We start from the raw sequence: 20,318 nt of genomic DNA, 5'->3' as shown, positions 1-20,318 counted from the left end.
TGCATACCATCTCTGGCGTTTGCACAGTAATAGCATGTGATGATGGTGGCGCATGGGCGGGGCTTCCTTTCTGATCTTTTACCTTGACATTTACGAGCAACTTTTTGATACCCTCATTGCATTTGTTTCGGTTGGGCGGGATTATGTTTGTGTTTACCTCTATGGCATAGAGAGCGTTTTGGGTATAGGTGGTGGTCCGGTCGGGGCCATCCATGTGGATAATGACACTTTGCTTTCCTGATAATTACCTTACTACATACGGGGAGCGGGCACCCATGTCCATGGGATATCAAATAAAGACATTCTGTACATATGATACATATCGTTCAAACAAAGACAGAGTCGGGTTCGCAAAAGGCAGGTACACAAAACAGATGAAGTAACCCATAATACATCGAATAGGAAATGATATTTGACCCAGAACAAGAACACCACCGTATGATCGCACAATCCCACATCTTTACACCGACTTGTAGCCACCGTGGTACGGGGACCAGATGCCTCTGACACTCTCGTTGATACTCGTGACGGGCTTCTTGGTGCGCTTCAACTTCTCTCCGCTGGCCTGCTTCAACAGATCGGCCTTCTTGCCTATTTGCTCAGGCTCGAGATTCCGCACGCAAACCGCCTTCTCCCGTCCGTTGATGTAGTGTCCCTTAATTACGGGGTGCTTGTGTGGCCGCGGCGATACCCGGATTTCGATCTGAGGGTTTGCTTTCGCGAAGGCAGGAAGGTGGTGCTTGAGGTAGGCACTATCACAAACAAACATCAGTATTTTCGGATCAAAGTTGATCACTAAAGAGAAAGAAGAACATACACCATGCCCCGGGAGCTACCAGCCCAGTCACAGTAGTGGAAATCCAACCGCTTGCATTGTAGGATAAAGGCACCGACACCGTTCTGGATGATGAAGTTAGTCTAAGAGACACAGCCGGACATGATCCCAAAGAAACACATACTCTAGCGGCCGTAACCGTCCGGATCCCTTGTAGAGGCATTGCGGCTATCTTGGATTTGTATGTTCACAGCGAAGGCGTTCAACAGCTTTCCAACAATCTCGAGGGACAACCTTCGGGGACTTTTCAGGGCCGCCTCCAATACAGAGCCGTCATTGGGTGCAGCGGCAAGCTCGGCTACCGCGACTAGCGGTTCCAGAAGCAGACAAGCACCTGACGGGAGGAACGCGAAACTCCCCCCAACGCTGCTATTAGGACCAAGTGACAAAAGACCGCCATATCTCCTCTCCCCCATCTCGTCCTTTCATCCTCGATGCCTCTGAAGGCTTTGAATTAATTTTTCACGTTTATTCAGAGCACTGGCTGAGGGCACAACATGACGGACAAGCTCCCCCCTCCGCTTCTGGCGCTCTTCCAACCTCGCCCGCCTCTGCGTTATGTCACCCCCATCAACCGTGCCCCAGAAGATTGCAAGAAGAGTAGCATCGGTGGTATTGCGCAGTTTCTGCCCGAGGTGAAGAAGTACGAGGAAGAGATTCCATATACACCTACGGAAAGCTGGATCCAGCGCAAATTGCGCCAGAAGGTGGAGAAGAAAGAGAACATTAACAAGCAATTGACGGAAGGCCTCGAGACTTGTATGATCATCGCATCTGTTCTGGGATTTTTCTATGCTAATACTGATGATTTATTGCAGATGAACCATCCAACGACCAACAAGCACGAGGCGATCCGTTCAAGACGCTGTTTGTCGCTCGACTGAGCTACGATGTTAAGGAATCGGACCTGGAACGGGAGTTTGGCCGTTTTGGTCCTATTGAACGGGTACAGTCACAAGCCGAGTGGGCTTGATGGGTTACACACATGACTAACGTTGTTCCCAGATTCGCATCGTGAAAGACACCGTAACGCCAAAGGGCTCGAAGAAACCACACAGAGGATATGCTTTTATTGTCTATGAGCGCGAAAAGGATATGAAAGGTATTGCTACAGATCTAGTCGCCTGTCACTCTGGATTCAGACTGGTATCGAATCCCCGTACTTTCTTGATGCTAACCTAGTTTTCTTTTTGTCACGATTTCAGCTGCCTACAAGGAAACGGATGGTATCCGCATTAAGGACCGCCGTGTCTTGGTAGACGTCGAGCGCGGTCGTACAGTCAAGGGATGGAAGCCTCGTCGCTTCGGTGGTGGTCTCGGAGGCCGTGGTTACACCAAGGCGTTGCCCTCTCGACCTATCGGCCCTGGCTCTTTCAACGCCCCCTCTGGTCCCGGCGGCTATGGTGGTGGATTCCGTGGTGGGTTCGGCGGCAGAGGTGGTTTCAAGGGAGGATTCCGCGGTGACCGTGGATTTGGTGGACCCCGTGGAGGTGTCGGATACCAAGGTGGTCGCAACGGATTCGGTGGAGGTGGACAGGCTCCCCCCAACGCCCCTTCAGGTCCGGGAGGCGGACGCAGCGGTGGATTTGGTGGTCCCCCTGGTGGTGGCAGATTCGAGCGTGAGCCCCGCGGCGCTACTGGCAGCAACAGAGAACCCATCAGGCCCCGGGACGGGTTTGGTGACCGCGATCGTCGAGACCGGGATCGGGACCGCGACGGTGACCGCCACCGGGACCGTGACAGGGATAGCTATCGCTACCGTGACCGGGACCGTGAACGCGACCGCGATCGTGGTGACAGGTACGGAGGCCGGGGCGACGACTACGGGCGGAAGCGATACCATGAAGATGATTCGTATGATGACCCCCGTGCCAAAAGAAGATACTGAACGTCTGTCCGCGAAGGATATCCCCATTCCAGTGTTCAGTGACGGTTTGCTGGTGGGTATCATTAACTTGGTCCTTCTCTTGTTATACCCCGTTGCAGCAATGGGTAAGGCAAGGTCAAATAAGGCTCAAGCTCCGTGCTATATCGGACTTCAACCATCGTATAACTCACAACAGTTGAAGTGCTCCGTATGCATCATCTTTCCTTCGTAATCCTGGTTACGTTACGAGATATCCATCTTCCATTTGAAGCAGGCAGGCGCAAATTTCCCCCCTCGAAGGTCGATTTTCCCGCCGTTGCAGCAGACACAGATACCGCGCTGTTAACGGACACCTCTTTCCCTGTCTGTCATGCTCATGCTCATGCTCTCTTTCTCTCTTGTCTTTGTTACTACGTCCTGTCCTCTTTTTTTTTACTCGTGTCGTTTTATTTCCCTTGGGCCCGTGTCCGGCCGCTACTTCTCTTCAAGGGGTAAGTATGTACTTTAGATAGTCAACACTTTGTCTTCACAGGCGGAGCTTTTTATGGTTTGGGATCTGGGTTTCGTTTTCAGGTAAGAAGATCAGGTAGGGTGCTTTTTTGTCAAAAAGAAAAAGAACTTATCAGTCAGTCATGACCGATTGATTGCCAGCATCATGCAAGTAAGTAAATGAAGGTAAATGATATATCTAGGGTGTACGATGACATATGTAAATATTTCATCACAGCATTGCCATCGTCAGGAGGTGGTGCTAAGTACTATATATACTACTGGTAGTAATGGTAGTCCTCCTAGGAAATTCGATTGGAGAGATGTATTCTATTGTAACTGAACTGTTCGGATTGGTTTATTCATATCGGTATGTCCGTCATACGCTCATCAACTGAAGCAGAATAGTATATACCGAATCAGACACGGAAACACACACACGAGTCGAAAATCGACAATCAATCATTGAAAGAAAACGCCTAAACCCAACTCCAAAGATGCCCAGGGGATCTCATCATCAAAGGGGTGTGGTGTGGGGTGGTGGGAGTTGCTCATCGTATCAGGCCGGCTGGACTTTTTTTCAAATCCACATATCCATAGATAGATTTTCTTTGCTGAAGGAAAAGAAAATCTACCACGACTGAACACCAAGGCAACACCACCACCACCAGCAGGACCCCGACTCTAAAAAAAGAAACCGAATCGAAACTTTTTCTCAAAGCATCATCAACCAACCTCAACAAACTTACTCAACCTCCATACCAGCCTCATCCTTCTCCAGAATCTCCACCTCCCCAGACTCCCTCGTCCAGTGAGCCTTCAACGCAACATGGAACTCAGCCATAACAACTCCGAACATCTTCAACAACGTCGTCTGCCTCGAATCGAGCACCTCTCCCTCCCTGCAAATGGGGAATCCCTCCTGACCCTCCGTCAACTCCAACATAACCTTGCCCTTGACCAACCGGGTCGGGACACCAAGTTTCCGCAACTCCGGCTCAATAGTGTGGCTGAGCGGCTCGTCCTCGGAGGCGGGGATCTCTCCAGCCCGCGAGTACACCTGACCGTTGGGGATCGAGAAGGCCCGGGTACTGACGGTTCCGGAGCGGGCGAAGTCAAGCGGCCGGAAGTTGTCGAAGTAGTCGGTCACGGATTGAGGGTCGCGGGAGGTGAAAAGAAGGCCGACGGCGCCGGTGAGGTAGGGGCTGAGTTTGTGGAGGTTGGGCGCGGCTTCGTTCTCCGGGTTGTGGCCCAGAGCGACGGCCATGACTTTGGTTTTTCCGAAGAAGAGACTGTGTTTTCAGGTGGTTAGTTTAGTTCACTTTGCATGGGTGGTTGTTGTTGGAGGGGAGAGGGGCAGGCGGGGGAGAGCAATGCAGGGGAAGAACTACTAACCGGCTATCGGCGAACTCGGTACGGACATCCTTCAAATAGGTGTTGCGCATGTTGTCGACGCCGAAGACGAACAGGTGGTCGTATTTCTCAATGCATTCCCGGATGTTGGCGTACAGACGACGGGTCTGTTCCTTGTGGGACTTTTTGACGGTCTTGGACTCGTGCACGACGCGGGCACGCTTGGAACGAGGCATGGTGATGAATTAAAGACTGTGGAACAGAAAAACCGGACACAAAAAAAGGATTGTGGAATGAGTGGGAGAAAGAAAGATGAGTAGTTGAAGACGGTGATAATTGCAAAGAGCCGGCGCGGGAAATTGTGGATTCGAGATCCAATGATTTTTTTTCTTTGCGGCTGTCGATAACGCCCGGATTATTGTTGTCGCGCGGCTTATCCGTGCCCCCATCTGCCCTAGTCTGCTTCGGGAAATGAGCTGATTGCGGGCTTCATCTTCAATCCGCTTCATCTACTCACTCTCACTCCCATCGGGATACTCTTCTGCATGCCCAAGCCGTCAATGGTGGGTTGTGTCATGCTGGATGGGTCTCACTACTGAGGCTGCTTGATTCATTCCATTGCTTCCGCACCATCCCCGACAATGCTCGATTTCATGGATTACATCCAACTCGCCTTCGCCGAGGCGACGAATTGGAACCGCGACAACTCGTACTCGTCGCTGACGGCCACTGCGCAGTGTATGCATACCAGCCCTTCTCAGTCTCAACCTCTATCTAAACACCACTAACAACAAGTACAGCCCTCCTCGACTTCTCCACCCCCGAACGCCTCCGCGTCCATCTCTCCTCCCTCTCCACTCCGCACTTCGCAACAAGTTACACCCTCGGCACCGTCGGCCTCATCGACGGCTCCGTCTCCTACCTCTTCAGCACCGTCCCTCTCGACAGCTTCCCCAGCCGAAGTGCCCTAATTCCCCTTCGCAAGCTCTCCCCAGGCTACCGCCAAGTACAAGCACCCATTGCCCCCATCGCCGAAACAATCCTCATCAACGACGACAACAACAACAACCTCAACGATGCCTCCCCCTCCGCATACAACTCCATCGGCAAAAAAGCCACCCTCTTCCACGCAACCCTCCACCTCCCACCCCCGACAACCCTCAATGCCCTCTTCCTGCGTCGTCTCTCCCCAACCATGCAGTTGTCCCTAGCAGTCTGCTCAACGCGAGGTCCGCCGCTCTCCAAATCCGCCCCGCAGGCCTCCCTCCTCGCGCAACTCTCCCATAACACGGGAAAATACAACAACGAGTACCTCTTCAGTACGGATAATGCCCTCTTCGGCTGGCGCGGATTATGGAACTTCGGGCCCGATCCTAGGGATCCTGTCACTTCGGGGTCTTCGCCGAGGTTGTCGTTGCTGTCTGCGGGCGCGGAGGCTTACTATTCGCCTGTTTCGTCGCTGATTGGCATGTCCACAGGACTAAGGTTTAGCACGTTGCCTGCGGCTACGGATGTTCCTTCTTCGTCAGCCCCTTCAACTGGCACTGGTAGTGCTAATGCCAATACTCCCATTTCTACCTTCCCCTACACTCTTACCCTCACCCTGACCCCGTTAACGGGTTCACTATCAACGACGTACTCACTCCGCGCGTCTCCAAACCTGGCATTTAGCTCCCGCTTCGGGTTCAATGTCTATAGCTGGGAAAGCGAGATGGTAGCCGGGTGCGAACTCTGGCGGAAGAGTACGCCCCGATACCGGGATGATGGTGATGGGGTGGAGTGGGCAAAACGGAAGATTCGCGAGAGCTTGTTTCCTCATCCGCATCCGTCTACAGCTACACCTCCTGACGATCTTAAGGATCTAGTAGGCCGTGGGTTGGGAAAGGGGAAAGTAGAGGAGGAGGAGAACGAATCCGTGTTGAAGATCCGGGTGGATCAGTCATGGAATGTGCGGTTGTTGTGGGAGGGACGGGTCAAGGAGTTGTTGGTTAGTGCTGGGGTGGGGTTGGGACCGAGTTCGTTTTCCTCGTCGTATGCTTCTGATGGGAGTGGTGGGGAGTCTGGGGGTTTGAGGAAGTCGTATTGGAGGGGGGTGGGGGTTTCGGTGTCGTATTCGTCGTGATCCTTGTGTATATTATTGATCTATATGACGGGTTATATGGGGCGTGGGCGAATGGATGTAGATACTATGATATGTGCTATGATTATACTGCAATATATTAGTAATTAACAGAGAGGTCTAGAGTTATGGTTACAGAGGGTGCATGGGAAGGTAAGGCTAATGGTAGTATTCAAATTGGATTTATTTGGTATAGATTCGATTTTTTATATTCTTTATAGATTTTTATGCTCTGCAATTGGTCATGGTGTCTGCAGAGTTCCCAGGCTGACTTCCCCGCCTATTGGGATTCGGATATCATATCACATGTCCATCAATCATTCAATTGTTTACAGACGAGCGTTGATGATGTCAACGACTATAACAGAATAATCAGTAAGCTGCATCAACCAAATGGAAGGGCACACATACAGGCAGGCTTCAAGCTGGCACCGCCAACCAGGAATCCGTCGACATCGGCCTCCTTGGCCAGGTCACGGCAGTTCTTCTCGCTGACGGAACCACCGTAGATGATGCGGGTGTTGTCGGCAGCCTCGGGGGAGATGGCATCAACGAGCCACTTGCGGATAGCGGCGTGGACCTCCTGGGCCTGGGCGGTCGTGGCGACCTTGCCGGTACCGATAGCCCTGAATCGGGGTTAGCGTGCGACCAGCAGGCCAGACGAATCGATAGAGAACTTACCAGACGGGCTCGTAGGCGACAACAACCTTAGCCCACTGCTCCTTGGTGAGCTCCTTGGCAACAGCGTTGAGCTGCTTGGTGACAACGTCGATGGTCTTGTTGGCCTCACGCTCCTGGGGGGTTGCATTAGTCTCGGTTCATCTCACCGGGTCACCGCGAGCTCGAAGAGGGGTAGGCGCGAGGTTAAAAAAGCAAAACCAGAGAAAGTAACCGGCCCACATACCTCGAGAGTCTCGCCAATGCAGAAGATAACGCTGAGGCCACCGTCAATGGCGGCCTTGACCTTGCGGGCAATGAACTAGATGGGGGTTAATATTAGCCCAACCCAACTAAATAATATTTGGCGGGGTAGACCTACCTCGTCGCTCTCCTTCAGGATAACACGGCGCTCGCTGTGACCAATGATGGTCCAGTCGATCTTGACATCACGGAGCTGCTCGACACTGATCTCACCGGTGAAAGCACCGTTGGGCTTGTCGAAGACGTTCTGAGCAGCGACGCCGATCTTCTCGCCGGCGGCCTGGCGGGCGGGGAGCAGGTAGAGGGTGGGGGGAGAGACAACCACCTCGGCGGACTCGTCCAGCTTGGCGGCATTGAGGTTCTTGATGATGGAGGTAATGCTGTCCGCAGTACCGTTCCTGTGTGAGAGCAACGCAGAAGTTATTCGTTAGCCAGCGGGCTCGTTGATGGTGAAGCGATTTTTGGTGAAGAGCTGGCGGGGCAGCGGATGGAGGGGTTTCCATACATCTTGAAGTTACCACCCACGAAGAATTGACGAGGCATTTTGAAGATGTGTTGGTGTGATTGAAAAAGACGGGGAGAGTGTCTGAAGAAGGAAATCGTGTAAGGAAGTGAGTAAAAGAGTTAAAGTACAGAGAAAGAAGAAGGAAAAGAAGAGAAGAGAGAGAGAGAAGAAGAGGAAAGAGGGAAGAAGAAGAACCGGAAGGATGAATGACGATGGGGGGGAACCGAGAGAGGGGCAGAGCAGCTGCCAGCACTGCTAGTTACTACTACTACCACTACTAGTAACTGGTCACTACTACTACTAGTTAAACTGCTACACGGGCGGGGCTTATCGATAAGTCACTCGCTGAGCTGGCATCTCTTTCTCTTCCTTTCTCCCTCCTCTCGCTCTCTCTCTGGGTCTCATCTCTCTACTACTAAGCTCTACAAACAACTACTCGGTGTCTGCTTCGGGAATGGGTAACTCGGCTCGTGATAATCCCCCTATAATATAACATTGCTATTGCACAAGGATGAGAAATGATAATCTTCAGGGTGCGTCTGTGTGTGTGCGCGGTTGAACTGCAGCTTCCGATGGAACTTTTGTCTTCCCCCCCCCCCATGACGTTATGAGATACCCACTTGGATCCCTCCTTCACCCGATCCCAAAATGCAAATACCCGAAAATCCACTGGTAAACTGACTTTCCTAGGGAAAAACAATGAAGCGATTCTCCTTCCATTGCCCCCCCTCTTTCCTTCCCATTTCGACTAGTCCTATGTAACTAACCACCCCCCAAGGACCCTGCACCATTCATTGAAGCCCCTCCGGGAGGTAATATCGTCGAGGGCCATAGAAGGTGCCCGGTTCGCGCAGGGACATGCGTCGTCCGAGGTAACATGCATCATCCAAGCGTTCCCGTTCCTCCAGCACGCGGGCCCGGTATTCCACCATCCGCTCGCGATGCTCCAATCGGGCCTCGCGGTCATCTAGTATTCGCGCCCGAATATCGTTCCGGGCCCGCCCCCCTCGGAACCGCTCTGCCCTCTCGGCCAAAAGTTGCTCCAAATCCAACTCGTCTGCACTCACTGGCGCATGGATGATCTTGGGTCGGTCCCGCGCTGGCCGGCTCACTTCTTGACTGGGACCACTGCCACCACCACCACCACCACTAACGGCACCCTCGCTGCGTGGGTCGACATGTTTACTGTCTGCAGGCACCACGTCAATGCAGCCATTGGGATACCCTGACCGGCTCGTCTTGCTGTCCCACCCGTTTTTCTGGGGCTGCTTCCGATAATGGGTGCGGTATGCATGCTTCGCTCGGGGGGCGGAGTGTCGACGATATAGACTGCCGCGCCACGGCTGGGGTTTATCCTCCAGTTCGGGCTCTTCATCAGAGCTATCGGTGATGGAACTGTCGTCGTCAAAGTCGAACACGGATTCATCGTCCCCCACACTACTCGACTCTAGTCCCAGTTCTAGCTCGGGATCTGCCGCCGGCGTTGAGGGCCTGACGTTCTCGGGCTTAGTCTCTGGGGGAGCGGGGGTAGTGGTAGGAGCAGGGGCATGGGCAGGGGCGGGTCCTTTGTCAGAAGGATGGGCCTCTTGTTGGCTGGAAAAATGGGCGCGGGGGTCGAATCCCTGCCTTTGGTGGAACATTCCAGCTGCCATGTGGACGCCTCGCAGGCCATTCGGCTGAGCCATCATGTGCGGAACATTGGCTTGGCCAGACATGGCAGCACCAGGCATGACAGGAGCAGGCACTGCAGAACTGGGCATAGCAGACGCAGGCATCGTAGAGACAGGCATGCCTGGCTGAGCGCGGTGTGGGTGCATGCCAGCTGGCATCCCGTGCACCCACGGCCAGGGCCCCTGGGGCATATGTGGTCGTGGCCCCGCATATCCCTGAGGAACTTGAGGAGGCGGCTGATGGGGAGGTGGCTGATGGGGTGGAGACTGATGAGAAGGAGGCTGATGGAACCTTGTAGGCAGAGGCTGCTGGTTATGATTCATGGCCGGTGGCATTGTCCCCTGATGGATAGTAGGCCCAACCAGTGGCTCACTAGGCTGCATGCTCCTAGACATCCCCTTTGGTCCCGATTCGGATGGATTATTGTGCACGTGAGTTGGCACACGGTCCTGTGGTTTAGGAAGGGCCTCCACATCCACATGGTCGTCGACAGGTATCTTGGGAAACACCAGATCTGTAGCCTTTCTCATGATGACGACGTTCACGGAGAGCGTCTCATAGTCACCTCGCCGGGAGTTCTTACCCTTGAATGGCTTCTCGTCCTCCTTGACATAGACGCAGGTCCATTCAAAGTGGGGGTCACTCTTCCTAAGTTCGCTGATCAGCTGGTCCACATGCGCACGTTTGACCTTGGACAGGGACTGGTATTGCTCCGCGATGGGGGTCTTCTTGGTTCGCTTGTGTACCAGCTTCATCAGATCAGACTGGCTGAGGTTCATCTTGGTCCGCTCCACATGGTTCCAGGTGGACTTGTGCCCGGGCACGGCATCGGCCTTGAAGAAGGTGTACCCCAGGTAGTAGAAGGGGGCACGAGCATCAATCTCCTCAACGACCGTGGTGGTCTCCTTGGGCTTTGGATTGTTGACAGCCGGGGGTTTCTCCGGTTGAACATTGAGCCGATTGATCTGAGGAACCAAGTACTCCGGGTTCATGGGACGTGCTGAGCCCGCTTGCGCCACACGGACACCCTCATTCGGGCGCATAGGTGGATGATGAGTCGGAGGCGCAGGAGGCACCTGTTTGTTGTTGTTCTGGTTGATGACCGCCATACTGTAAGACTCCGCTCTTGTTGGGGACCGAGAGGATGCGGCCACGGGGACCCGTAAGTATGTCAATCCTCAGGCAGAAAGGAGGGAGCTGTTAAGGTGAGCAAGAAGGAAGAAGATAAGGGGCCGAGCAGACGCAGAAAACCCTAGGGAATGGAATGGGATTCGGGAAAAACGGAAATGGGAGAAGCGGGGTCAAGAGCAAAGAGCGAGCAAGTATAACCTCCTTATATCTCCGAACGCGCCAGGGAGGTCATGGAGGGGTCAACTGGCCTCTTTTAATGACGACGGACTACCGACAATAATCATGGTGTAAGATTGTTTCAGGAGATGAAGATCCCTGGTGCTTTCTGCCTTGCCATTAGGTTTGGAAAGCTGCATGCCCAGCAGAAGCAACCATCCAACCCCAAAAGATTCGGGATATCATGGTCGCGGAGCTACTGGAGTCTTTGCTTGTGACCATGGCAATCGTTCAATCACGATGCGCCGTCCAAATGAAAGGACCAGGGGAAAAGCGCGCAGGTCCCTCCGTCGCTGCGCAAGACGGAATTAGCAGGGCGCGACATCGCCCGGGCATGGGCAAGGAGAACTGCCCTGGCCATTTTGGCGCATTGTCATTCGCCCCTTTGACCTGCGTCTTTTTATATCCACCCCCCTCTTCTGGATGAATGATAGTCGTTACTGAGTCGCGGGCTCGCGACTGCTTCTCTGGCCGCGTGTTTGCCCGGGCTTCGTATCGCAGGCAGCCTTCCTCAGCCGCAATGGAATGGGGCGATGCAGCAGCAAGTAAGAAAACCCAACATCCTCCCAGGGCGACGAGCAACTACAGCCCGGAGTAACAAGACGGCAGTAAAAAGTCTGATCTGATGTTGGATGGGCGATGACGGTTGAGCAAGACAATCAGATGGAAGATGAAGAAAAAAGAACAAGCAAGGCCGCCGTCATGGTGCACTCTACCTGCATGTGGCCGACCGGCTAGCGGGTTTGCTGCTGTGTTCAGGCCCAGGCTTTCACAGTCCAGGACGAACATCGCTGCAGCCTAACCGCCATTCAGCGCTGTTGCCCAACAATGAACTTCTAGTTCCCACAAGCCTGATTGGCCGCAGGGATGCGCCGGTTCTGCAGCCAAACCCCCCTTTGCCGCTGTCTGTCCGTCTGGTTCAAAGAGACATGTTCTGCTTGCCCGTCACTGTCATTGAAGTAGAGTGGATCAATCCACTTCCCTACATACAGAAACGTATAGAAGTATCCAGCAAATGCTGCACGTCATGGGTTCTTTTCTTGTTATGCTGATCGTGCTGCATGCGATGGTGGAAATGATCAATTCCGCTCTGTTCGTCTTGGATGGCCGCCACCAGCAGCAGCAGAATCACCACCACCACAACCATCACCATCATGAAACGGTACTTTTCTCCCCCTCCTTTAAGAGTCCAGGCGAAGGATATCGTCATCTTCCTTGCTAGTCGTGTTGAGAACGGCCGCCCGCGTTGATGATAGGCCGGATCAGCCGTGACTCATGGCAAATGCCTGCAGGTGCTCCAGGCCTCAGCTGGGCCCATCCTGCAGGTTGGGAGGCCCTTATTGGATGCTCAGTCTTAGTACACCCTCCTTCCATGACTTATAGAATCTATATCGGAACATGACATTGCCAGTCTGGAAAATATTGGTATCTCACTTTACTAACAGCCCCTCCACGAGCATGAAAATAACGCCGAAAGAAACCCTAGGTGAGTGAAAGTCAAACTCTAAGCAGCACATACATCCTCAAGATGTTGCCTTCATGTGATCTATCAAATTGACCGTTGGGCTGTTGCGCGAGTCATGATCCAATTAGGGTCTCTCAAGACTATACTGGAAAACTCGCCTTTTGTACCATTTGATCTCGTAGTCGAGTTTTTGTTAAGGTCCACACACAACCTTTGTTCTTTGAATACATGTTTGGACTAATAGAACAATCCGAACAATCACTCGCATACCGGGCTCTTTCTTCTCGATGTTCCAACCGTCAACAACGGCGCAGTAAAAACAAAGACACTTTATATGAAAAGTAAGGAAACCACGATCCGCGATGCATCCCTTTGTCGGTAGTATTCACGGCGCTCTTGGAGCCCTCCAATTTACCTCCACTACTATAAAAGCCTGCCCTCTTTTCGAACTACCGGGAGGAGGCTATAGCTAACCCTGAAACCCTATTTCGACATCTTTTAACATTCTCGCAATGGCGGACGACAATAGAAATCAGATGTTCTGGAGCCGCGAATTCGCCCGCCTCGTCGGGGTTTTAACTAATGCTCATCTCTTGAGTGCTGCAGAGCATCGGCAATTATGGGCCCACGTCTACACGTGGGAGTCGAGTCTGGCAGCACTGATTCACGATCTTCTACAACCAGAGAGCCTGCTAGCAGCCGAACATCCCCAACTCCATGAGGTACTCTCAAGGCGCTACTACGCCAGCATGCAAGCCAGAGAAGAGACAGAGATATCCAAATGCACGCACGAGGTGGACGGGGAACCTCGAACAGACAGTTATAGATACCAGCAAAGCATACACGATAAAGAATCTACTATCCATCGTCAAGGCGATGAGAACGTGGCTGATACGTACCGCGCTAGTATCTGTCCCAACCTGGATGACGATTTTGTACTCCGGGGCATTCTGGGGCGTGGAAGTACGGGATTCTGACCCTCTTGTGCTCTTGGATAGTTCGCTAACGCAAATCCACAGCCTTTGGCTTCGTCTTCCTGGCACATAAGCGTAATCCCCCAGACCCTAATGTGACTAGTGCTGGCTTCCTTTGCTGACCAACATCTATAGGAAGTGATACCAGACCTCCGGAAAAACAAAAGCTATACGCAATCAAGGTCGAGACTTCATCGACCATCAATACAGATATAAGAAAAAGGACAGGTGATCCGAGTGTGGCGCCTCTATACTATCAACAGCCGCATCAGTTCCGCTATATTCCAATGGAGGCATACCTTCTGCTGCTCACGGCTGGCTGTAGGCGGTTCCCGATGCTGGACTCTGTCTACTCCCACGGCAAGTACAAGGCAACGGTGATGGAAGCTACAGTCCCTTATGAAGTCCGTGAAAAGAATTACGACCCATGTTCCGAAACCAAGGATTGGCTTAAGAAAGGGTTGCAGCCACTCAGCGGAGACAGTTACCTTCTATATAGAGAAAAGCAGACCGGACTAGGCGAGGTGGCCGTCTGCCAGATAGCAACCCAACTGCTTGAAGCAACATCATACCTATATGACATGCGACTCTGCCACACGGACATCTCACACTGTAACTATCTACTTGACGATGCTTTAAATGTAAGGCCATCTCTACAGACAGAACCCTACAACCAACCATCCTACATCCTAAAAGAACCCACCTACTAACCCATCCAACCAAAACAGACAACCCTAATTGACCTCGGCCTCGTTCACTTCGGCCTGCGCGACGCAGACTTCCAAAAACGCCACACGCCCTACATCCCCAACTACGAGAAATTCATGACACCCGAACTCGCCACCGAACTCCTAAAGCCCAAGTATGACAACACCGACTTCAGCAAAGGTACCGTCAGCATCCCCCTTCACCACGACGTCCGCGACCTCACGCTCTGGCAACTCGGCTGCATCATCTACGAGCTCCTACACGGCTTCGCGCCTTGGGAAGAGCCAAACCCGGATCCGGATATCGGGCGTCTTTCTGACTGGCCCAATGGCAGGAGTGCTGCACAGCAGGCCCGGAGAATGAGAAAGATAAGGGAGCGAAGGCAGCGCGTTATTAGAGAGGAGTTGCCTGTTAGTGAGGACCTCTCGCAGGATTGTGTGGATATGCTGAGGGCTATATTTACGAAGGACCCGGAGGAGAGACCGAAGTTGCAGGAGTTGTTGTCAATGCCGTGGTTTGGGCAGTCGAGTTATTGGGTAGAGATGGACACGCTGGAGATAAGGAGGCAGGCTGCTATTAGGTGATTTACTTTTAGGCAGGAGGAGATAGATGGGTAGGTTGATGTGGGTGGTTGTTGGAGGCTTGAGGGGGGGATAAGGATGGGGAGGTCCATTACTAGTATAAGTACTCACTGGATGTTGGATTATAGGTTGAGTTCAATTGGGTAGTAGATCGTCAGTCTCGCGGGCGAGATGGCAAATATATATCACTAGTATGCGCTTACTCTTTCACTTCTTCAGCATACGTACAACAAGCAATAATAATATCTGTATTATTGGACTCAAGTCAAATTGCTCATGGATGGATGGAATCAATGCAAACCCAGTTACCCTAACGCCGTTCGAAACACAAAAACCGCATAACAAACTGCAAGATTGCTTATAGCTATAAGTATTAAAATGAATGTAACTCATACTATCATATCACAAGTAGTATGAATCACATCACCTCCGCAGACTATCCAATCTCGCCTGCAAGTCATCGTCACTCGTATTCACACCACCGCCACCTCCACCCCCAGCACCAACCGCTTGCGCAACTCTCGTCTCGCCCACGGCCGTCTTTTGTATATCGGTGGGTGTTTCTCCCAGCTAAATAGTATGTTAGCATCATATACCTCATTGCATCTCCCTGCGAAGAAAAGAAGGAGGGGAGAGGCACGAACCGCCTGGCTAAGATCCACACCAATCTCATCAAGAACCTCCTTGACTATATCCTCGCCTTCTTCCTCCTCGCCTTCCAATCCCGTTGCTTCGTCAATCGCCTCATCCATCATTTCCTGTCGTTGATCCATGATATCGTTCTCTCGCTCGAACTCCATTGCGATTCGTTGCAACGCGGGGAGATTCATCTGTCGGTTCATGCTGCCTAGTAACATTGTTGCGCCTTTCATGGATTGCATCATTTGTTCGTTGCTTCGTACCGTCTATTCATCCATCGATCCATCTTGTAAGCTATATTTGCTTTGTGTAAGATGGAAAAATAGGGAAATCGTACCTGAATCCGCAGCGAAATGGCCTGTAACTGTGTCCGCATTTGGTAGAATTTCTGGACATATCTGTTCCCGCGTTAGCATACCACCATACTCGCAATAAGAGACAGGACTTTTGGTACTCACCTCCTCGTCCTCACCAGATCCTTCGCCTGGATCTTACAAGCCCCAATCTGTCCATTCTTCGCGCTCTTCTTAATATCCTGGACTAGCTTCTTCTCCTGGTTCTCAAGCTTGACTCGTTCGCGGTCCAGTTCGCGCTGGGTTCGGTCCAGCGCTCGTTGATGTTTGCGCAGACGCTCGGCGGGCGTCATGCGCTTGCCGAAGGCCCATTCGACGATCTGGTGGGGGGTGGTTGTTAGTTTATTTTGGTTGGGTTGAGTTTGGGGCGATGCGGGGAAGGGGAAAGGTTAGGTGGATAGATCAGATAGATAGGGACGGACGTACGTTCATGGTGGGGGTGATTGAGAGTCGGGATAGAGTTCAATGGTGATTGCTGTTTCGGCAGGATGGGAATGACGTGCAGCTTGTGGGCGAAGGAGGAAGCGGAGGAGGAGGAGGGAGGATAGAGATCATGAAACGATAACAAAGTAGCGATGAGGAATGAAGATAGGATGTCAGGCTACTTCTTTTAGTTGAAGTGACATCAAGGTAACCGTACCATACGATACAAATTGTTTACATACTCTAATTTACTCCGGTAATAAAACAGTGTCACATGCAGAAAACCAGACCAAACCCCTTTGGGCTTTTCCAGGGAATCTTTCGTTTCTTTCCATCTTCGCGTCACCGATTGATGGCTTTCCATCCCTGTTAATTCCCCTCATTCTTTCTCTGTCGGTCGCCATGAGTCAGGAGTATTTCCCCGGCCAGGGCGCCTCCTCTGCCGGCGAGGGTTCATCCTCGCCTTCGTCCTCCTCGCCCACTCACGCCTATCCTCCGCCGCCGACGGAGGAGGAACGCCTTCCCAGCACTAGTACTTCTACTATGTTTCCGAGACCCCCGCCTGCATACATGACCGTCGGCAATGGCTCAACCTCCGAGAGCGCGACCGCCTTGATGGCTTCCCTGCATGAGGATTCCGGCTATGGAGGCAGTATTCCCAGTGGAAGTGTGATGGAAGGTGATGCTGGTGGCGACTGGAGGGCCGATTTGATGGTCGATCGCCCGACCCCCATGCATACCCCTACGCATCTGGGAGAGTGGAATCCTGCCGGTTCGTTTTGTCCCCGGACTGATACGGATATAGTAGTTTATGTGGAAAGGTTACTGACGTGCGGATTATACAGTGGAGCATGAGAGACATGTTGTTGCAAGCCATGTCCATCAATTATTATAGTATGTATTTATCACTTTTTTTCCCCCTTCTATGGGATGTGCAGACACTGACCACTGTGCTCTTCGAATCTGCAGCAACTCGAACCGCACCAAGCTCGCGCGTGCTATCTCGCGCACTATCGAAACCCTCAAAGAACTCCAGAACATGAACCGCCAATGGCCCGCGCATTATCCCTCCTCCCAGAGCGCTCCTGGTTCCCCTGCGCCAAAGCCCGCCTTGCAGAAGAGACAGTCGTTTTTCGGAGATGCAAACACCGAATCGGAGGATTTCCCCCGTCCCGGAATGGTCAGACGCGCTGCCACGATGACCGGTGGCGAGGATTTGGCTGAATCTAGCGCTGCGGCAGAACGTCGTGTCCCGTCGGAACCGAGGCTGATGAGCCCCCAGATCGCGCAGGAGTTTTCGATTCTCAAGCTGGATTTGAAGCTGGGTGCGCTGTCCCAGGCGGAGCTGGTGCACTCGCTGGAGAAAGCGTCGATTGCGTCGCTGTTGGATGGCAAGATCAGCCAGAGTATCAAGCATCTGTTGTCGCTGCGGGATCGGATTGAGGATACCTCGAGCAAGGTTTTGATTACCGGTGATCTGAACGCTGGAAAGTCGACGTTCTGTAATGCGCTGTTGCGGCGCAAGGTTCTCCCCGAGGATCAGCAGCCATGCACGAGCATCTTCTGTGAGGTTCTGGATGCCCGCGAGAACAGCGGTGTAGAGGAGGTTCATGCAGTGCACAAGGATGTGCTTTACAACCGCAACGATGAGAGTACCTACGATGTGTATGCGCTTCAGGAGCTGGAGAATATTGTTATCGACAACTCCAAGTACATGCAGTGCAAGGTCTACGTGAAGGATGTGCGGACGATTGACGAATCTCTTCTCAATAACGGAGTGGTGGATATTGCTCTGATTGATGCGCCTGGTCTGAACTCGGACTCGCTGAAGACGACGGCGGTCTTTGCTCGGCAGGAGGAGATCGATGTGGTCGTTTTTGTGGTTTCCGCTGCAAACCATTTCACACTCTCTGCAAAGGAATTCATTCTTAATGCTGCCCATGAGAAAGCCTACATGTTCATTGTTGTCAACGGCTTCGACCAGATTCGCGACAAGCAGCGCTGTGAGCGGATGATCTTGGACCAGATTGGCAAGCTCAGTCCCCGCACGTACAAGGAAGCGGCTGAGCTGGTGCACTTCGTCTCGAGTAATGCTATTCCGGTAGCACCCCCGGTTTCGGTGGAGAGCTCTGGTTCTGGTGGTGGTGATGGCGATGACTCTGATGATGATGACGATAAGCCTTCCGGCAAGAAGGATAAAGGAAAGGGCAAGGAGAGAGAGAAGATTCAAGACTTTGAGAACCTGGAGGGCTCCTTGCGCCGCTTCGTTCTCGAAAAGCGCTCTCGCTCGAAGCTTGCTCCTGCCAGGACCTACCTCCTGAACCTGCTTGCTGACCTCAACTCGTTGGCCTCGGTGAACCGTGATGTTGCTGAGACCGAGCTTAAGCGCGTCACGGACGAGCTGGCGGAGCTTGAGCCGGCATACGAAGATGGTAAGAAGAAAAAGGTTGAGATTGGTGACCAAGTCGAGAAGCTTGTCGACGAGTCTTGCGACGATGTCTACAACCACACCCGGTCTACTCTGGGTGAAACCATCGCCCGTGTTTCGGAGGCTGATCTGGGCGTTGAATACCCGGGTTTCCTCTCCGCATTCCAATATGCTGAAGACCTGAAGGTGGCCATGTTAGAGCAGATCGCTTCGGCTGTAACTGGCTGCGAGGACTACGCTCGTGAAAAGACGGTAAAGGGCGTCGGGTTCATCCAGAACATTGGTCTCCTCCATGTTGGTGAGGACAAGTTTGCGCCCTTGAACTTCCGTGCAGACATGATGTTCCGTCGCGGTCGTCGTCACACTCTCGCTAGGCAAGTGCACACCGAAGTGGAACTATGGGACTTTTTCGACGTCTCGGGCATCTGGGAGCGTCAAGAGAAGGTGGCCGGCACAGGAATGGCCATGACCGCCTTGACGGTCCTTACAGGCCGTGCCTTTGGCGGAATCAGCTGGATTGATAGCGTGTTTAGCGCAGTCAAGTTCCTCGGACCGAACAATATGCGCCGCCTGTTTATTCCTGGTGTCATGGCAATCGGTGAGTCCTACCCTATAAGTCACTCTATTGAACTGTTCACTAACTGACTAAACCAGCCGCCCTGACAGCCGCCTACATGGTCTCCTCCATCCCAACGACCCTTCCCCCTCGTCTCTCACGCAAGCTCGCTGCCACCCTCTCGGAGATGGACTATGTCCACTCCAACGCGACGCGCATCTCCTCCGAAGTCCGCCGCATTCTGCGCCTCCCCGCCGGAAACCTGCAGACCAGCCTGGCGCAAGACATCGAAGATCTCGGCCGCCGCAAGCACGAGGTCAGCAAGACCAAGCAGGAAAGCGACGCCGCCTGCAAGTACTTTACGAACTTGTTCCGCGAGAGCGGCGAGAACCGCACCTCAGTCGAAAACATCGATCTCGATGCTCCCTTACCTGGTGGCCTGGCAGCCCATGCTTAGATACCAACTTTTGACTTTTACTCTTATTTTCTTTTTCTCATCCCCCATCATCTTTGACAACTGTACAAAACATAACATAATGATGCTGTACGAACTTGCTACTGCTATTCCCTCTTTGTTCAAGAGAACTGTTAGCCGTGGCTGGCACTTTTCCTTACCCCCCTCTTCCTCGTCTACGTTGCCACTCAAAATATCCCCCTCGTGTATGTACATTCACCTCCCCTTCATCCTTTTCTCCTTATTTTTATCTGCATCATTACCCCATCCCTTGCAGGATAGGGCTGGTTGATGATTGTTATCGTCAGCTTATGGATGATGATTACTTAAGTAGTTTCTGTTTCTGGCGTATCACCATCGTTGATTGGCGTCTTAGAGCTTAATTGCATACCTATCTAGTACTATCTACCATGGTTTCTGCTTATGGTATTGTATTGTTGAACAGTGGTTTTTAGCAAAGGTATTAACTAGATTGAGGCTGTGCCTTTATTCTTATGCTTAATTACTTCCTATCGTAATAAGTAGTGTCATAGCACGATTGTCAGACCTGGTAGGATTGTTTCTATAATGCAAGTACAAGGAAGTAACAACTAGGCTGGAAAATAAGGTGTAAATTTCAAACCCAAGGAT

At 52.3% G+C, this 20,318-nt stretch overlaps 11 protein-coding genes across 11 annotated transcripts; 4 read left to right on the top strand and 7 right to left on the bottom strand.

The window, feature by feature from the left end:
- Positions 1-207: 207 nt before the first annotated feature.
- Positions 208-998, bottom strand: BO88DRAFT_441480 (mitochondrial 54S ribosomal protein mL43; the record flags this gene model as incomplete). The annotated part of the gene is made up of 3 exons (XM_025709882.1): positions 208-752; positions 818-900; positions 960-998. 3 exons carry the CDS (start codon positions 996-998, stop codon positions 461-463), a joined length of 414 nt encoding a protein of 137 aa, XP_025566772.1. The 3' UTR covers positions 208-460.
- A 334-nt stretch (positions 999-1,332) lies between these two features.
- Positions 1,333-2,723, top strand: BO88DRAFT_411866 (U1 small nuclear ribonucleoprotein 70 kDa; the record flags this gene model as incomplete). Its single annotated transcript, XM_025708058.1, has 4 exons — positions 1,333-1,594; positions 1,654-1,781; positions 1,841-1,994; positions 2,041-2,723. 4 exons carry the CDS (start codon positions 1,333-1,335, stop codon positions 2,721-2,723), a joined length of 1,227 nt encoding a protein of 408 aa, XP_025566771.1.
- Positions 2,724-3,702: 979 nt separating this feature from the next.
- BO88DRAFT_402037 (ribosome assembly factor MRT4) lies at positions 3,703-4,907 on the bottom strand. The gene is made up of 2 exons (XM_025706000.1): positions 4,587-4,907; positions 3,703-4,483 (listed from the first exon to the last, which is right to left on the bottom strand). The coding sequence occupies exons 1-2, from the start codon at positions 4,778-4,780 to the stop codon at positions 3,937-3,939; spliced, it is 741 nt and encodes a 246-aa protein (XP_025566770.1). The 5' UTR covers positions 4,781-4,907; the 3' UTR covers positions 3,703-3,936.
- A 161-nt stretch (positions 4,908-5,068) lies between these two features.
- Positions 5,069-6,666, top strand: BO88DRAFT_432760 (mitochondrial distribution and morphology protein 10; the record flags this gene model as incomplete). Its single annotated transcript, XM_025709380.1, has 2 exons — positions 5,069-5,282; positions 5,345-6,666. The coding sequence occupies exons 1-2, from the start codon at positions 5,186-5,188 to the stop codon at positions 6,664-6,666; spliced, it is 1,419 nt and encodes a 472-aa protein (XP_025566769.1). The 5' UTR covers positions 5,069-5,185.
- Positions 6,667-6,828: 162 nt separating this feature from the next.
- BO88DRAFT_402036 (triose-phosphate isomerase TPI1) lies at positions 6,829-8,247 on the bottom strand. Its single transcript, XM_025705999.1, has 6 exons — positions 8,090-8,247; positions 7,703-7,982; positions 7,568-7,642; positions 7,345-7,457; positions 7,075-7,289; positions 6,829-7,021 (listed from the first exon to the last, which is right to left on the bottom strand). Exons 1-6 carry the CDS (start codon positions 8,125-8,127, stop codon positions 6,993-6,995), a joined length of 750 nt encoding a protein of 249 aa, XP_025566768.1. The 5' UTR covers positions 8,128-8,247; the 3' UTR covers positions 6,829-6,992.
- A 633-nt stretch (positions 8,248-8,880) lies between these two features.
- On the bottom strand, positions 8,881-10,803 carry BO88DRAFT_422679 (uncharacterized protein; the record flags this gene model as incomplete). The annotated part of the gene is made up of 1 exon (XM_025708586.1): positions 8,881-10,803. One exon carries the CDS (start codon positions 10,801-10,803, stop codon positions 8,881-8,883), a length of 1,923 nt encoding a protein of 640 aa, XP_025566767.1.
- An 808-nt stretch (positions 10,804-11,611) lies between these two features.
- BO88DRAFT_174121 (uncharacterized protein) lies at positions 11,612-11,992 on the bottom strand. Its single transcript, XM_025701685.1, has one exon. The coding sequence runs from the start codon at positions 11,894-11,896 to the stop codon at positions 11,690-11,692; it is 207 nt and encodes a 68-aa protein (XP_025566766.1). The 5' UTR covers positions 11,897-11,992; the 3' UTR covers positions 11,612-11,689.
- A 66-nt stretch (positions 11,993-12,058) lies between these two features.
- On the bottom strand, positions 12,059-12,268 carry BO88DRAFT_402034 (uncharacterized protein). The gene has a single exon (XM_025705998.1). It carries the CDS (start codon positions 12,261-12,263, stop codon positions 12,090-12,092), a length of 174 nt encoding a protein of 57 aa, XP_025566765.1. The 5' UTR covers positions 12,264-12,268; the 3' UTR covers positions 12,059-12,089.
- Positions 12,269-13,084: 816 nt separating this feature from the next.
- BO88DRAFT_441474 (Protein kinase domain-containing protein) lies at positions 13,085-14,882 on the top strand (the record flags this gene model as incomplete). The annotated part of the gene is made up of 4 exons (XM_025709881.1): positions 13,085-13,535; positions 13,592-13,621; positions 13,682-14,187; positions 14,275-14,882. The coding sequence occupies 4 exons, from the start codon at positions 13,085-13,087 to the stop codon at positions 14,836-14,838; spliced, it is 1,551 nt and encodes a 516-aa protein (XP_025566764.1). The 3' UTR covers positions 14,839-14,882.
- A 118-nt stretch (positions 14,883-15,000) lies between these two features.
- BO88DRAFT_402029 (ESCRT-III subunit protein DID4) lies at positions 15,001-16,420 on the bottom strand. Its single transcript, XM_025705997.1, has 5 exons — positions 16,254-16,420; positions 15,933-16,147; positions 15,812-15,872; positions 15,480-15,740; positions 15,001-15,405 (listed from the first exon to the last, which is right to left on the bottom strand). The coding sequence occupies exons 1-5, from the start codon at positions 16,257-16,259 to the stop codon at positions 15,259-15,261; spliced, it is 690 nt and encodes a 229-aa protein (XP_025566763.1). The 5' UTR covers positions 16,260-16,420; the 3' UTR covers positions 15,001-15,258.
- A 175-nt stretch (positions 16,421-16,595) lies between these two features.
- BO88DRAFT_402028 (mitofusin) lies at positions 16,596-20,172 on the top strand. Its single transcript, XM_025705996.1, has 4 exons — positions 16,596-17,022; positions 17,096-17,144; positions 17,220-19,276; positions 19,333-20,172. The coding sequence occupies exons 1-4, from the start codon at positions 16,653-16,655 to the stop codon at positions 19,689-19,691; spliced, it is 2,835 nt and encodes a 944-aa protein (XP_025566762.1). The 5' UTR covers positions 16,596-16,652; the 3' UTR covers positions 19,692-20,172.
- Positions 20,173-20,318: the final 146 nt, after the last annotated feature.

The sequence above is a fragment of the Aspergillus vadensis genome (genome assembly GCF_003184925.1).
Source record: "Aspergillus vadensis CBS 113365 unplaced genomic scaffold BO88scaffold_3, whole genome shotgun sequence".
NCBI classification, from domain to species: Eukaryota; Fungi; Ascomycota; class Eurotiomycetes; order Eurotiales; family Aspergillaceae; genus Aspergillus; species Aspergillus vadensis.
This window is presented reverse-complemented; position numbering and strand designations above follow the sequence as displayed.